A 16,701-nucleotide genomic window follows, 5' to 3' on the forward strand; every position below is an offset into this window, starting at 1 on the left:
ATGCTACCGCAACTGTGGGCAATAGTTGGCTAACTTCACTTTGGCCACACTGCGAACAACCTTAGTTTAGTGAGACGGCTGAACGGGAGGATATACCTCGCAGAATTCGTCATACAGCTGACGCGTTCTTCATTGCGTCACTGTCCTCTTGAAGACGGCTGCTTCCATACCGCCACCGTGACATATATCTTCATGCCGTGTTACGTTACTGAACGGGGCTGGTAATAAAATGACTAAATTGAAGTCCCCCTGCCCCCGCCCCCTAAATAAATGACAGAAGGACACACGGGACACTTGCTTTTAAAATCAAGTGCCATTCTGGAAAATAGCTGCGAGGTCGCGCTTTCTTTTTGCATATACTATTGAGTAGGCTTATAGCGCGAACCGGTTTACGCCGTTTCGTGCAGCAGCATAACGACACTGTAATAGCGCTGCAATCGGCGCAAAGCCCCGATGACGTATCGCAGTGGGCACATTCAGTCAGTGATCTCGGAAATTGCGTTGTCGCAGCATCGACGCTATCTGTTAACATGGTATCGCGTGGGTGGAGTATTTCATCTAAACCCTACGTTCTAATTCTCGGTCGATCACCTTCAGGCGTCCTTAATTTTTTTAAATTATTATTATTGAATAAATTTTTGTGGCTTGACATCAAGCACGACGCCTCACTGAAGCAACGTCGGGCACCCATGCGCTCGAGGATTGTGCCGCGGGAAAATAACGATGGTGGGAGTTAGAAGGTGCCTTTCCATACGTCACGCTCATTTCCACCGGTTTATCCCTTCCAACGCGCACTAGAAGGGGATATCCTTAAAGGTTATGAGACGGAATATCGAAACTCTTGTCATCAAGCACTGTTCGGCAAAAACGATCGGAGCGCGTGCCAGCTTATCGCTTGCCTTGCGAGAAGGCATGGCGTAGCGTCCGGGAATGCGAAATGAGGAGAAAATGGCGAGATTTTCGCATTTGACCTGTGCCAAACGAAGGTGACTTTCTGTCGCGCGTGTCTCCCGCTGATGAGTGGACCATATGTTTTTCTGCACACGCACAGACGTGCATTGGTCCGGCCAACCTGAAACAGTGAAAGGAACGAAAATGGGGTCGAGGGCGTAGCGGGAAATAAGAAAAAAAAAACATCCAAGAGCAAAAGAGCTCCTCCCGGCTCTACGGCGTTGCTGTAGCGTTGCCCTCGTCCGCTGCCGGTTCGTCGATCTTGTTCAGGAGCCGCTGTCGCTGCTGGCCCGAGCGAATCCGCAATTTCACTTGTTCGCACTCTCATCCTCTCTCTCGCCGGTGCCGTGCGCTCTTGCACCGCTCGTAGACTTGCACTCATTTTCTCCGCTCGCCATTTACGGTTTCCTATCTCGCACTTTTTTTTTCTCGCCCTCTCTGTTCCTCCCCGTTCTTCTCTCCGTGGCTGCTCCTGCGGCCTCTCGTGTCTTCGTTGTTCCCCTCTCACAACAACTCCGAGCTGTTGTCCTTTTCAGCAGCCCCTTTCTTTCTTTTGGCCGGGACTAGTGTGTTTTTCTCTCCTAGCGGCCAGAGCGCAGACGCTCCAGAAAGCCAGCGATCCGCTTCGGTAGCCGGCCGCTTGCTCGCGGATGCCGAGGAGTTTCGCTTTCTCAGACGCCACTATACATTTCGGTGCGATACGGCGCGTTGTGCCGCCGCCATATACGCACGTGTAGCCGTCTCGTCTGCGGTCCTGTGTCGACGTCGTCGCGCTGGTTTCGGACACGAGATCCGTGGTACGGAGTCGCTTGACTGCACTACACACTCCACTGTATCGTTATACTTGCTCTTGGCAGCTGAGTCCCCGGCACCTGGCAGAGCACTTCGTTCTAAATCTGAGCTACGGAGCCAGCTCGGGAATTGGAGTCAACAAGTTGCCGTCTCGAGTTCCCGACGTTCGAGTCCCGCCATTCGCTGCCTGATTCTCGAGTTGGACTGGGGAAAGCTGAAGGCGTCTTGGCTGGCACCGTCTGCTTGCGGATCCCGACCGATGTTGCGGGTGCGACCGTACCGCACCTAGTCGCACGAGGCAAACAGCGGTGTTCGCCGACCGGTCGGAACTGCTCGGAGCATAGAAGTGGGTGCACCGACGCTCTGCCGACTGTTGCTGTCCCGTGAATGCCGGCTCACGAGTTCGTGCCTCCAGTTCAGTTCACGTGAAGAAGGGCTACAGTTGCCGGAACGCCAGTGTTCGGCGGCGCGGTCATGCCGCGGCGTCTCTACGTCTGGTGCCGGCGCCCCGGGTCGTCCCAAGCAAAGACGCCGGCGTCTGCGCCGTCCAACACGGCATTGCCGAGGGCGCCTCCGAGCCCGCCTCCCCGAGTGCGAAAGCTCAAGACGGTGCCTCTGTGGGACCAGTTCGTGGTCAGCTGCCGGGTTGTGCCCCCGGCTGCGCCGCCGTGCAAGCCAGAGCTCTACTCGCGTGCCCCACCACCTCCTCCTCCACCGCCGCCTCTGCCGCCCCCGATGGTGCGACCCGTTCGCAGGTCGACGTCTCCGACGTGCGTGACGCCGCACTGGTGCAAGTCCGGACACCGAAGTAGGAACGTGAGTACGCCCGCCTACGCCTTCCGTCGAGTTCTGCTGGCGCGGTCATAAATGCTTTAGTATGCACATCCTGCTTACACTACCACCTCAAGGGTTTTTAGCGTGGAGAAATGGTATTAACGGAGGCTAAGCTTTGGATCCCCTTAAACATGGGATTTTAGGCTGCGCACTTCGAATGCAACTTGAAAACTTTAGGGAACCAGAAATTTTGTGCTGTCCTCATCTCCTTCACTGTTGTATAGTCTTGGCGCTGATAGTTCCAAGCATTATGTAATCTGCGTTAAGGAGATAGAACGGCCTTTATCAGTCGGCCGTTTGTGATAGTTGTGGCTGCTGGGCACTTTATTGCTGTTGGGAAGTTGCGGAGAAACTTGCGACGTTTGCGCAGTACTTTAGCACTTGACGCCTGAATAAGCTACTCAGTTTCGCAACACTTTGAATTCATTTTCAGAATGGCTAATCTTCCATCGAAGTCTTATGCTTTGTTTTACAACATCTGGCGGTGAAATGGCCACTACAACTAGCATCAGCCAATCAAAAGGGTGATCATACGAATGCGTATGTCTGTATCGCATGTGTCTCGAATCCCATGAGAGCGTCGTCAATGTCATAGACCGTTGTGAAATGGCGAGCACGTACGTCCAGTATTGATCGTATCATTTTCAACCATCTTCGCGGAGCGGGCAGAGACTATAGCGTAAAGTACATTGCATCGCGAGGGCGCATCGCAGTGTCTCAACTTATATTGTCATGTGCTATACGCTCAAGAGCTCGATGCGTTACGGGCGCACGCACGTCTACGCACAGACATGTGTGCCTATACACGACGACAAACTTGTCTGACCTGTGCTTATGCGTTTAAGCATGAAGGATCCTGTACTGTAGAAGTCGAAACATGTCTGCGCGGTGACGTGTAGTGTATACAGTGTGTAGCAAGCCTCACTGTTGCCTTATCATGCACTGGGGCCTCTCGAGAACAGTCGTTTCTCCGAAGGAGCATGCCGCTCCCCCTCATGTAGTTGATGTCTTGCAAGATCCCTGCGTCAGGGCTCGGCGATGCAACTTGTCACTGGCGCAGTGGCCTGGAAACATACGACAGAGCCTTTGTCTGTATTGTGTGGCCTGTTTCCTCAAACTTTCAACATCAAAAACGTGCAGGATGCATGGAAGAGCCAACTCTTGCCGTTTGGTATACCTAGCTTTTTTAAAAAAATTATCGGGGTGGAAGCTTATATCTGCATTTTTTTTCCTCCCCTAATTTATGAGGTACATCGTGAGGTCCTCCGATCGGCACCCAAGAAATAATGCACGCGTGCGCGTGCCTGGTGTGGCCTTGTCCTTCGCGTTCAGAGCGAGTGCACGCGGTGCTCGGGCGTCGAAACACGTTCCGTCCACGCGCTTCTGCGCCATACGGAAGAAATGTGCAGGGCAGCGCGGGTCCTTTTGTAGCTGCATAATTGGCCACACGCATCTATGCGCACATCCGCTGAATCATCCTTATACAGGGGTACTTTGGCCGTTGGTTACGTGTTTGTGTGTGTGTTTCTATCGCAGCACCGCCCACGCAACTGTAATGCAACCTTGAAGTGAAAGTGATACCGGGCAACGCGTCGTCCGCGCGGTTGTTCTCTGGTTTAGGCTAGGAATGGGAAGCGCTTGTCTGGCATACGGGGCGTTCATCAGCAGGCCTAGACAGGACGTTGCTCGACACTGAGGTGCAGCGAATTTCCGCCATTTTTCAATATGTTAGTTTTACAACGCGTACGGCTCGGGGTAATATTGCAGCTGATATATATACCGAGGTTGCAGTTCGAGACGAGAAAATTGAGGCGTCCTCACATGTCATTCGCTTTGACAGTAGAATACGACTTGCAGTCTCTGCTTCCGAGCGATCACTATAACGCGCCCGTTAACTACTGCTGCTCGCAGCGAAGCCACTGAGCTTTCCGGCAGTGGACGCGCCTACATGCATTCGGTCGATTGCAGACTGCGCGAGTGGTCGGGGACGAGCCCGTGTGTTCTGCGCATTCTGCCATTAGCTCGAACAAAAAATAATATTAACAAATTCTGAGTTTCTTAGTGCCGAAACCACACCCTAGTAGAGGACAGGACTCCAGAATAATTTTAACCACCTGGAGTTATTTAACGTTAACCACGGTACGCGGCCGCTTCTGCATTTCGCCCCCATCGGAATGCGGCCGCTGCCGGCCGGAAATCGAACCCGCGCCCTCGTTTTTAGCGGCGCAACGCCATAGCCGCGAAGCCACCACCGCGGATGCCACCAGCTCGAGGCGACGTCCGTATTGGTTGAGATTGGTGGAGCATCGCTTAAGGGGGGGGGGGGGGGGGTCAAGGAAGGGCGCTGCCTTATTCGATTTCGTGCAGAAGTGTCGCCTGCATACCCAAGGAGACGGCACCGTCGTCAGCGTAGTGACATTAAACTGCGTAAATAAGGTGGCTCGAAGAATAGCGGCGTCTGTACGCAGGATGCCTGTCAACGCCACTTGTCTCCACTCTTCTTATGTTTGAGCAGATTACATAGCGCGGCATTAACGAATTTACGGCGGGAACCCTCGGACATTATTGCTTGTGGAGATATCGACTTCCTTTTCTTCTCTTTTTTCTTTTGAATTCTCGCTCTGCTTAGTCATTGCTTGAGCAGTCGGAACCGTATATATAGAGCATCTTGTGCTTCAGTCCCTGTAACGGTGTCCTTCTGTGTGGTGGCGTGCGCGTGTAGACTTTTACAGAGCAGCGGTTGCGTAATTAGTGATTGTGACTTTTTCAGGCCCTATAGCAAGGGTACTGCTTTTGCGGTGCAACTATTAGCTCTCCGCGTGAGCTCGCCGTCGCGCGGAGGCTTGCGTCCCAGTGCCGCGAAGTCGTATCTCTGTGCTTTGTCCGGAATACGTCCAAACGTGCTTTTTTTAAGAAGTGCGTTCTCGTTTGTTCTGCTCATTGGACCAGTCTCGTGTGAGGTGGGAAATCACGAATGCGCCCGGTTTCGAGTTTGTTGCGGAAAGCCCTCTTCTAAAATGTCAGCATTCGTTGAGCGGACTGCACGAGGTTATATGCTAATCGTTGCTTCCAAACTTTCTATGCCGCGAAGACTTCTATGTCACAAGTTACGCGCGTATTTTAGTGCATACGAGAGCCGCGTTAACGTCTCTCTCTCTCTCTCTCTCTAATCTCGCATTTCTCCTACACTTGTACTGCATCCTGGCGGTCATAACATACATTGTTCGCTTTCAAATGATCTCACCATCACGTCACCGTGCATGCGTCTGTGGCCGCCAGCAGGGATAGGAAAATTGCATCTTGGTGTCGACGAACTGCGTAGTATGTATACATAGGTGCGGCCATAGACATGATTTGACGGGGAGCTGCCGTGCCGAACGCGCAGTGATCGGCATTCCGCGCATGCTCGTGCGGACGCAGGGAAGAGCGACGAACATTCCCCGCCATTTACTCTGCCATAACGATAGAACGGCGGTCGCTGTAATCCCGAGTAGTGTCGCCGCCGGTGCCCTCCTGCCTTCGTGTTGGGCCGATGTGGGATTATTCTTTCCTTCGCTTGTTTTTCTGAAGGATGAGAGTTAAGCGGGCCGTTCCGGTGGGGGCAGCCGGCGCGATGAGTTCGTTGACGTGTGTCAGTCAAGTCGGCTTATTGTTCGCCGACCCGATTTATTTGTCCACTATATTTCTCTGATCAGTCTATCTGTCACTGTATACAGGCATCCTGTTCGTTCGGTTGTCACTTGTTAATGCTGTACTGCTTCTTTGTCTTTTCTTTTTTCTTTGCGCCCTACTTTGGAGTGACCGCGTCGTCGCATTGGGACACATAAACTTTAGCAAAAATGAAAACAAACGAAATCGCATTATTTTATCTATGCCTTATCCCCTTGAAGAGATAGTAGACGAGGTGAGCATTGCAGTGAAAGTTGCCGCGTCTTTCATTATCATCTGTGTCCCGCCTGTACTTGGTCTTACGCATCGAAACTGTTAGTCACTTTCTCCCTGCTTCCATATCCCTTGTAAGCAAAATTTCGTTCGCTTCTCATCGCCAGAAATGTCTGCTCGAGTTGTCGCAATGTTTTATTCGTTTTAACTTGGGAAAACCCAGAAGTATATTATAAGAGTGTGCATCACTTCCTGTCCTTTCAAAGAAGTGAGTGTCCGCGAGTGACAAATCTTTCCGCGTGCGGCTTGGGCAGCCGAAATGCTCGTGTTTGCAAGCTTTGCACTCTTCTACTGCGTCAATATAACAGGCGCAGTGAGATGTCCCTTCACTTGGCCTCTGTGTCGCGTCGTGTCACTTTTATGTCGTCACACACGGGTATTGTGTAGCGTAGTATGACCTACACCACGGCGCTACGTCACAAAAATGGGGTGGCGTTGTCGTCGGAAGTGGCTTTCGCACGGTAGGCACTCTGCCGCCGTGCCCACTCAGTAGCCGCGCTGGATTTCGCGGGTGCGGTTCTATTGTGTGCGGTCATTATTCGATAGTTTTACAACGAAGGAAACGCAGTATGCCGACGAGCTGCGTTGCGCCGAAAAACTCAAGAGACTGAAGTTCTCATGTTTCCTGTTGATTAAAACCGTCGCAAGCAATGGGCCGCCGCGCTAAAAAGCGAAAGTTGAGTTTCAATACCAGATCATCGATTATGCGCCGAACATTTCGTAACAGTTAAGCTTCTCTGTTATTTTGCGTGGTGTACCAACAAGGGTGCTTAGGATCGATAATAGCGTGTTATTACAATTTCTTACCTCACTGTAGGAAAGCTAGATTAGAATGAGCCTTTGTTATATGTATGGGCCGAGTAGCAGATTCACTTCAAAACACGTTTCATTCAAATTCAAATTTATTTTCATCTCTAGAAATTGAGCTACATGCAGTGTATACTATAGATAGCCCAGCACGCGTTCACATACGCAGGCAGCACGGTCACAGCAGCGTTAGTTGCAGTGCCAATGTCATAAGCGCGCCTAAACGTGTTCCTGAATTTGCGCGAGCGAAATAAAATGTTGGTACAGAGCTGGAGCGATTTGACGACCGCGGTCAACAGCTCAGATTTCGCGGGCCTATACACAGCCGGCGTCGCCGTAGGGCTGGTGCCTTCGTAGGGCCGGTACGATCCCCCAGCCGAGGCGATCGCTTCTGTCGCCGCTCACAGCGACATAAAAATTGGCTACAGTTTGTTTTTCACGTGAAATAGTGCCTAATAGAAAAGAAAAAAAGCCGCATTTGCGCTTGTTTCGTGAAGCAGCGCCCAGTACTATAAACCACTGGCGTGATCGCGAGCAACGATCCCTTGGCATTTCGTCTCGAAGACGGGCAGCAAACGCCGGCCATCTCAGCGACGCGGCTCGGCTGGATTGCAAGTACTACGTTTCGTTTGCTATTCGCACCAACGACACAGCGAAAACCAATTAATTCAAGTCCACGTTAATCGTGTTGTCACAAATAAGCGCGCTATAATGAGCTGCGGCCACATCGCAGGCGCCGTTGGCCGTCATGCATTGCTGCTGTCAGCGGGCTAAGCCTACCGTCTCGTACGGCCGTATTTCGATGGGGGTGAAATGCAAGACCGCACATTGCGTACACGTCAAAGAACTTCAAGTAGTCAAAATAATACCGGCGCCCCCACTACCGCGTGCTTCATAATGAAGTCAGCACCCCAGCACCCGCCCCCACCCCATTAAAAAAAAAAAAAAAAAAACACGATCCTAGCGTGCGAGCGGGGATGGCGAACGTGGGCAGCAAAGCCTACGCGACGTCGCTATAGGGAACAAATATATCGACGGCGCCTAACGCTGTTTGCAAACACGGTGTAGGTATATACCCCTTCTTGGGGTTTGACAACGCGTTGCTTGTATACATGTATGCTTAAGCTGGGTGGCCGTTCATCGATACACTGGAAACTGCATAAAAGAAGGGAGAAAAAAAGAAAAACTTTCTATTGTCCACTTCCAAAAAGGCTTTACGTAAAACTTTATGTAAACTCCTCATTTGCTGCTAAACAAGTTCGTACTGTATTGGCGGTCCACCTATGAGTGCTTTAGCTCAATGAATTGATCAAGAGCGAGCGAGGGAACCCTGAACCTGGACCCAACGTTTTGAACAGGGAGACTTGTTTACGTCAGGGCGACGACAGGTCACCTTGTCGAAACTTTGGCTCCACTTTCAGGTTTCCTTAGTTGGCCTGGTGTGGGTCACTTCGTCTCCACCTTCCTGTGACTACTTCGTCTTTACTATTAAGCATGGTGGATAGCACAGAAAACTACTATTTTATGACTTTGCCGCTTTTCCCCACGATAGCTTTGTTTCTTATACACACACACACGCACACCGCCTATTTCGAGACAGCAGTGACTCCGTGTAGCTCTACCCCCGTGCTTGTGGTAAGCGCATAGTCTGCTAGCGCAATAACGGCAATGGAATCACTTGTGCACCTGCATGCCCGGGTGGTGTGGAAAGTGCCACAAGAAAGGACGACACCAGGAGCAGCATGAGAACTGCGGTGGGGTGGAAATGAAGCGCCGTGACCACTTCTGTAGAGGCGGAGTGTTGAGTGGAAGAATGTTCTGCAATTCGGGGGTTAGTCTTTCTCACTGTTTTTATGAATAGTGTTCGATTTTTTCAGGAGTGCAAAATGTGTACATGGAACATTTAAACTTTCAGCCTAACAAAAATGGGGTTTATAATAAGTTTGTTAGTTTTCTCGCCACAATATTGAGAGGCACCGCCTCATTCAGAGACAGTGCAAGAGTGCAGTGTATATATATATATATATATATATATATATATATATATATATATATATATATATATATATATATATATACATTTTTTTTCGGTGAAGCATACAATCACAGGATCAGGCGCAGAAATAGTTCACAGAATATGAGCACGTAGCAAAGATAACAGGACTTTACTGACGTTTCGGCCGGGGTCCGCATATCAGTGCTTTATGAGTGCTTGATAAAGGCAGTGCCCCAGCCGAAAACGCCAGTAAAGTCCTGTTATTTTCCCTACGTGCTTCTATTCTTTGAATATATAATACCATATAAAGGCAACAGACAATGAAGCCAAGGAAAGCACCAGGGAAATTAGCTGTGGTTGAAATTGAAGTGTAGAAAACAATAAAGAAAAGGGAAATGAAAGTGGACGGAAAGATAACTTGCCGCCGGTGCGAGCCGAACCCCCAACCTCCGCATTACGCGCGCGTTGCACTACTAGTTGTGCTACGGGCTATCAATCCGTCCACTAACTTGGGTTTTTATGCTTACTATATCTTGCCTTGGGGAGTGTTAGCCAGCGCCACTCACCATGGTGGGCGGATGGGGAGCAACCGGTTTTTTTTTTTTAATGTTGAAACGTTTATGGTTACAGGAATCGCTTGTGACTTCGACCTCGTTCCCATTAGCCTTGGGTGATTAGTGTTAGCCGGTCTCCTGAATATGTGATTGTCAGTTGGTTTTTGAGTGCGCGTGTTTCGTCTTTGACGCGGTCGCGCAATCCATATGCCGACATCGACGCGAAACCTAGATCGTTGGCTGGCTGGTGGGGGCGTATTGCGGGCACGCCTAGTTTAGAATCTGAGCGTACGTGAGTCAACGGGAAGCCTGACACGCCGGGATTTCGGAACTGCATGCAGAGTGAACCTTGTTGATTTCCTGTCGACCGCTTTTGCTCTGTTTCTTTTTTCTTGATACCGCACGCGAGCGGCGCCGCGGGTATAATGAATAAAAAGCGTACAAGCGACTCCGCGAAGGAGAAGATGCGAGTCTGGGCGACATCACTTTCGTCGCCGGTCGCCTCGGAGACCCATGCAAGGCCGAGCGACGGCGCGGTATGCGCGAGGGAGCGTGCCTCCGTGGCGCAGAGCTCTCAGCGTCGGGGCCGCCCTGTATCCTTTTGTCTGCGAGCGCGTGGCTGCCTCTGGAACGACTTTACTTCGCTGCTGCAAGGAGGAGGTGTGCGTGCGCGTAGCATAGCTGATTGCAAAACGCGTTCGAGTGACGGTGGTCGCCGCAGTCCTTGAGCGCTCCTTTCCAGGATCCATTGGCGGCGGCTGCCACTGTATGCGTGCACGGGCTGGCTGCCGCGGCCGCCGCCAACGCTGTGCGCCCACTCGCGCGGTCCTTGTGTGACGCAGCGCGCTCAAAGAGGGTCAACAAGGAGCGCCGCCTCTGCGTGCTTTCGGCGGTCGTGGAAACACAGTCGCACCATGGACGTCCGACGTGAGAACCGCCGTACGAGTGTCGGCTCCTTCTAGAAGTGCATACGTGTTGTGAACCGCGCGCGAAAGACAACAGCCGCCGACGTCCGACCGTGCTGCTCTGTTGAACCGCCCCGAGTCCTCTCTCCTCGCCTCCGCCTTTGCAGGTCTCGTGGTCTTTGCGGGTCTTTGCAACGTGTGCGACTTAGTTGTGTCCCTTACAACTCTGAAGATCTCTTCGATCTTGCTCGCGTTGCGAACTTTCTTTTTTTAACCCTCGCCGAGCGATTTTCGGGACGTGCACCGTATAAACTGCCAAGTCTGACACTGCGTTCCGCGAAGGAGAATTTTCCCCGCTGGTGTTCGAGTTGGTCCAAAGATCAGCGCTCCTTGGTAAACCTCGTGGACTGTTGACTTCCGCTACGGGACGTCCCAACCTGTATTCCTGTCTACTACTGTGGTGTGTATAGCAGTTTTTGAAACGGTCGTTAAGTATCCTCGTTGGACCCATATAGAAGGACGTTGTTATAGCTTGCCCACGCATCTGCTTTTCTTTCTGTGCGACCATTAGAGTGGTCCCAGCCAGCCAGCCAGCATGAATACGGTGCGCACACGCAAGCGTCTTCAGGAACTGTTCGACGCCGAACGACGCCGGCTGCGCAGTCCCAGCCCGAGGCCTACGAGCCCCATGGGCTCGACCGTCATCAGGACTCACACCCCGCCATGCAGGATGGCCTCGCCATCCCCGCCTCCGCGATCCCCCGTGGGACCCGGCATGACTTACCAGCACTACTGGGAGGTCAGTGTGACCCGGCCACTAACCGCCGAGCTTAGGAATCCCCTGGTTACTGACCCCGTGTCTTAGTCGCGATACCAGGCGCGCTGTGCGAGGCCGCGTATACGTGTCTCTGGAGTGCGGTGACTCTCGGGAATGGCCGCGCTGCAGGTACCGAATGTTCGACGGCGCTAGCCACAAGCTGCACAGTAACGAGCTTTCGCAGCGCTGGTGGGTGTGTATACCTGAGATCGCGCGAACTCGTTTTTCGTGGATATATACACGAGACATCTGCAAGAGCTTCGCGGCTGCAGTTACGTACTTCGAGGATGTACCGGCGGAAGTTAGAAGCTATACTTTACGAGTATCGTACCTGTGAGTTTGTGTGGCTTCTGATCCAGCGACTAACAACGCACGTCTTCCCTTGTTAGAGGGACTTACGATTTCCCTCTAGCAAGGCAGCATACCGAGCGTCGCGTTTCCTCTGCGCCTGCTGTACCTAACGATGCTTGTGCGAGCTTCAGGCAACGCTGCAAATTCCGGGCGGACGCTCTATTTTTTTCGTGTACCGTAAGGTGCTCCGTCCGTGCCTTTCGTGGTCTTGGCGGAGGCTGCACGGCCTAGCGCGCTTCCATTTTTGTAGAAACTGAAAGGGTTTCTACTCCCACGTGACTGTAGTGTGTGTGTGTGTGCGCAGGCGGCCCTCAGCTGCGCCCACGCATCATGTCGTATAGACCATTCGTAAACACGCCCTTGCTGTCGGGTCTTTTCGTGGGAAGCCCGTGTTTCGAGTTCCAATGTAGCGTGGTCAAGACTTGGTATATGCTCCGTGGGAATATCGCAAGCGAGTGATCTCTCCCGTCTCTCTGCGTACATACGCGTCAACTACTTCTTTTTCTTTCTTTTTTCGCGTTTGCTTTTCTTGTTCGCCGTCGCCCACGCTGCGTAATGGTTCTAACTCCCTTCGTCTGAGCAAGTTAGTTGCCGTTGCTATTCCTGACCATTGTGTGAGCGTGATGAGATTAAGAGTAGGTTACGAGTGTTTACGCTTCGTCGCTTATTACTACAACGTAATGAACTAACTTCATTCAAGGGTACCTCTGGTCGTCCCTACCGATGTGGCATATATAAATATTACTATTTATTTATTTATGTATGTATTTATTTATTTTTACTAAATGCAACGAGCCATATTTTTTATATGCTGCGTGATAGCGCTGTGTGTGTTTTTCTTCGTTGTTTGCAGCATACATTGTCTAATACGTAAATTGAAAATTATGGTATACATCGCATCATGCTTGTTTTGCTCTGTGCTAACGTTGCTCAGCATAGACGAGAGCGCTGAGAAGTAGAAATGCTTACAGGCTGTATTATGCTTAAGTGCAGGGTTCGGCAGAATGTATACATAAGCGCCTCAGTTAACTGCCAGCACTTAGGTTCGACGTGATGATTTCTCTGCACTCCCAGCGGCTTATTTCGCATGGATATAGGATCTCTCGGGCCTCCTCACATCTCCCACCGCCATTTTTTTTCTTTGGTGGCTGTTCAGCTAGAACACCAGAACAATTTTTTTTCGAGAACTGCTATTACTTCAAAGCCACATTCTTGAAAAGGGACGCGACGAACAGTGTGCGTCATAAAAGGGCGCCAGAAATTTTCTTTTTTTTTTTTCCTTGGCAACAGTGGCTCTCCATTCTTCTTTCTCGGCAACAAAAAAAGTATGACTCGGCGGGTTACACATTTTCCTTCATAACTCACACTTGCTGACTTTGCTTGCATTCATTCTGAAAGTGCAACTTCAATTTCACACTCTGCTGATTTCCCATTTTGGGAAGTGCTTATTCGAGGACACGCATGCAGTCTATTAATTGCCCGTAATAACTGAACCGTATTGTGCGCGTTCGTTGTAGCTTTCGCGAATCGGACTCTACCGTAGGACAAACTGAAACATGCTTGAATTGACCGCTCATGCTATTACTATGTAGGTAAAATTCAAACAGTGAGCTTCTAGGTATAATGACAGCGTAAATCCGTTGTTTTAAGTTGCGCAGTCGTCGGCACAAATTTATCTTATCAGGTGTAGTGGTCGTATGATGTGTATACGCGTTTTCTTTCGTTCTCTTTCTTTCTTTTCTTCTTTCTTTATTTCATTCTTTCTTTCTTTCTTTTAATTATCTGTTCTGCGCCGTTCAAGGGCGGACGAGTACACGGAGCGCACGTGTATAAGTACCTGTGCCTGGGCTAAGATAACGTCAGTCAGTGATCGTTGATCGGGCTTAAAGCGACGCGACGTGGCAGTAAAATGGATTGACTATAGATCGTTGCATGTAATAGCTCTCTCTGTGGTTCCTTCGTCGCCAATGCGTGTTCCTCACCGACGAACGGCGTTGCATACTTCAGGAAATTTCTTTCTTTCTTTCTTTCTTTCTTTCTTTCTTTCTTTGTTTTCGTGCATGTGTGTGTGCGCTGTCATTTGCATCGCACAACTAATTTTTGTGGGTTGTTGGCGCTTACTACACGCTAGCTGCCTGCAGACCTATAGCTGCGTGTCTGTAATAGTGGCTTAATATTAGCCTCTTACTTTAATCGTGCTAGCAGTTCAATCTAAGGTGGTTCATTGAAGCGTGTTCAAGGAAGCTTGTTAACTTCGAATGGAACTTTACGCTCACGGACAAACAACCGTGAATGCAATATATATATATATATATATAGCGTGCTTCGCGAGCACGGTAACCTTCAGATTCTCCAGGCGACGGCCACGTCTTCTGCAGTGGAGGAAAAAAAAAAGATAAAGAAGTTTTGGACATTCTGTGCGGTATTTTAACTTCATAACTTCATCCTGTAATATATGTAGTGGTTCTTGCCTCGGGTCTCTTTTTCTTGTATTATTGCGATAGCAGTTATATGGATGCTCGAAGCGCATTTATGTCGCCGTCGCCGCGATGTTCCGTATAAAGTCCACACTCGATAACATCGTTGCAGCGCGCCGTACGTTGTACGTGTGAGTGAAAGCCTGCGAGGGTCAGCCGACCATCGCGGCTCAATCTCGCGCGCGCGAGGGAGGAAGGTGGCGCGGAAGCGCGCCGTCTTCTGTCGCGTTTCTGTCGCGCGCGAGTCAAGTAGTGGCGGCAGTAGAGACAGCACGAAGGTCAGCATGAAGGTCGCTGTTGCTGCGGCGCTTAATTCTTCACTCCAGCGTTTTGACAGCGAGTTTCCGCGCTCATCGAGCGAGATGTGTTCATGTTTACCTGTGCGCGCGTGACGCCGCGCTTGTTAATTTAGTTGGTAAGCGAATGTTTGCAAGTTTATACGGCCGATAAAACTAATATCATTACTTCGTATAGCTGTTTTCTAATTTGCTGTCGCAACCGATGTTTCGCCTTTCGGGCGATACTGCGTTTTTTTTTTTCAGTTTATCTATTTTCCCAATACGGCTACATTTTATCAGCCTTAACCGCCGTGTACGACGATGACGTTCTCCTGATTTCGTGCGTTTTCATTTCAATAAAAGGAAAGAAATCTTGGCTGATCGGATACTCGCGTTTTTTTTTTCTTTTTCTGTACAAGTGCCACTCCAGCATGCTGCTATATTTATACCAACAGTGTTCTGTCTTTCTCTCGCTCTCTCTTCGTCTGTATCCCACCAGTAATTTTCTGTCAAAATCTGCAAGGGAACCCGTGTCATCGCTCTCTGATATTTGAATTAGGGAGCAAGAGTTAAGGTGAAACGGTCTACCAGAGGCTGATATTTAGCTGCATATACCATTCGCCTATGCCGTTACGGGGACGCAGCCATGGATTCAGCTGAATAAAAAGGTTGCCAAGCTTTCTTGCCTTGCGTGTTGTTCTCATGTCCCGCATGTCCTCCGCTCTCATGCATCGCATGTCCTTCTATGTAGTACTCTCATCTTCCTTGCTCTGTGTCAGCTCTCAAGTCCGGCGTTTCATTTAGCGCATGGCTACGCCTCCCCGCCAACCGACTGTCAGAATGTGTATAGCGGACACGGAGGAAGGAAAGGGTAGGAGAGACTACAGTGTCTAGAATAGACACTGTAGAGAGGCCCCGACCAGCACGGACTTTTTGGAGAAAGTGTGGCGGAAGTAACGTGCTGTTTTTCGCAAAGGAGCACTGGGACTGGTACCCCAAATGTCAACGTTGCCATAGCAACCGCGCTCCTGAAGCTCTCGCTGCTGGTCTCCGATTCTGAAAAGTGAGATAAGATTTTTTCGCCCGTCTCTATCTCCCAGCACATTCCGTTCGCGAGACAAGCTGACTTTGGATCGTGGTGCGTAAGCTTGAAAGTTGTGTTCAGGGTCTGTGTGTGTGTGAGTGTCAACTGGCAACAGATATATGCTCAAGTAATCACGGCGCGGGTCTTCGTCGTCTTCTTCAACGTGACCAGGAAAAGCGCAGGAGCGTGTCTGCTTCACTGAAACTGTTCCAGGAGTTTTGTAGACTTTGTTCCGACGCCCGTCGACAGCACGCACTCCCTGCGGCGTGTAGCAGTGCAGGTTCAAAGCTCGCGCCTGTCTGTTCCGGCGAGCTGATTGGAGGCACAAAGAGAGATGGCACACCAGCGCGGCCGCATTTCCGGCTTCAAAAACGGGACGTCAAGGCCTCTCTTATTTTGTTTCTTTCCTCCATGATAGCGGAGCTTATGTACACGCCACCGCCAACAGTAATTCAAGTATCGCTCTTAGTGTGCCCCGTGCACTCGATCTGGGTGCCCTGAGAGCGCTCGTCGCGTGGGTTTCTGCGTTCACGCGTATACACTTTCGTCCCGAAACCGAGTAGCACCGCGTTGCCCCGTTTCATTTCAGACTTGGTAGTGACCACGTGAGCCCCCTGTAACGCTTACATGCAGAAAAGGTATGCTTCATATATAGTTGGACGCGTCTTGTTCTTGCAGCGCCCGCTTAGCACCGGGTGGCCTTTCTCTGGCGACGCCATGGCTCTCGCGGCTGAGGGAGTGGGCCAGCGGTCACAGCAGGCTGCGTGATAGCGAGCACAATTTGTCATGCGCGTGCGCTGGTCGTCAGCCACCGCGTATACGGGGATCGCCGCTGTATATGTGGCCTACATTCGGGCCGATAGCAGCGTATTAACCGCGGACACGCTCCGGCGCCTTCTTTCTGCTTCGCGTT

The 16,701-nt window shown here is 50.8% G+C and overlaps 2 protein-coding genes across 3 annotated transcripts in view; both read left to right on the forward strand.

Moving 5' to 3' along the window:
- Positions 1-2,639, forward strand: part of LOC142584668 (uncharacterized) — an 11,069-nt gene extending 8,430 nt beyond the window's left edge. Inside the window, exon 2 of the mRNA XM_075694844.1 lies at positions 1,809-2,639. Within this exon, the coding sequence (XP_075550959.1) occupies positions 2,218-2,610 (393 nt within the window). The 5' untranslated portion in view covers positions 1,809-2,217 and the 3' untranslated portion in view covers positions 2,611-2,639. The remainder of the gene's footprint in view (positions 1-1,808) is intronic.
- Positions 1-16,701, forward strand: part of LOC142584666 (WD repeat-containing protein 47) — a 194,109-nt gene that overhangs the window by 85,433 nt on the left and 91,975 nt on the right. The gene's annotated exons all lie outside the window — the stretch shown is intronic.

The sequence above is a fragment of the Dermacentor variabilis genome, chromosome 1 (genome assembly GCF_050947875.1).
Source record: "Dermacentor variabilis isolate Ectoservices chromosome 1, ASM5094787v1, whole genome shotgun sequence".
NCBI classification, from domain to species: Eukaryota; Metazoa; Arthropoda; class Arachnida; order Ixodida; family Ixodidae; genus Dermacentor; species Dermacentor variabilis.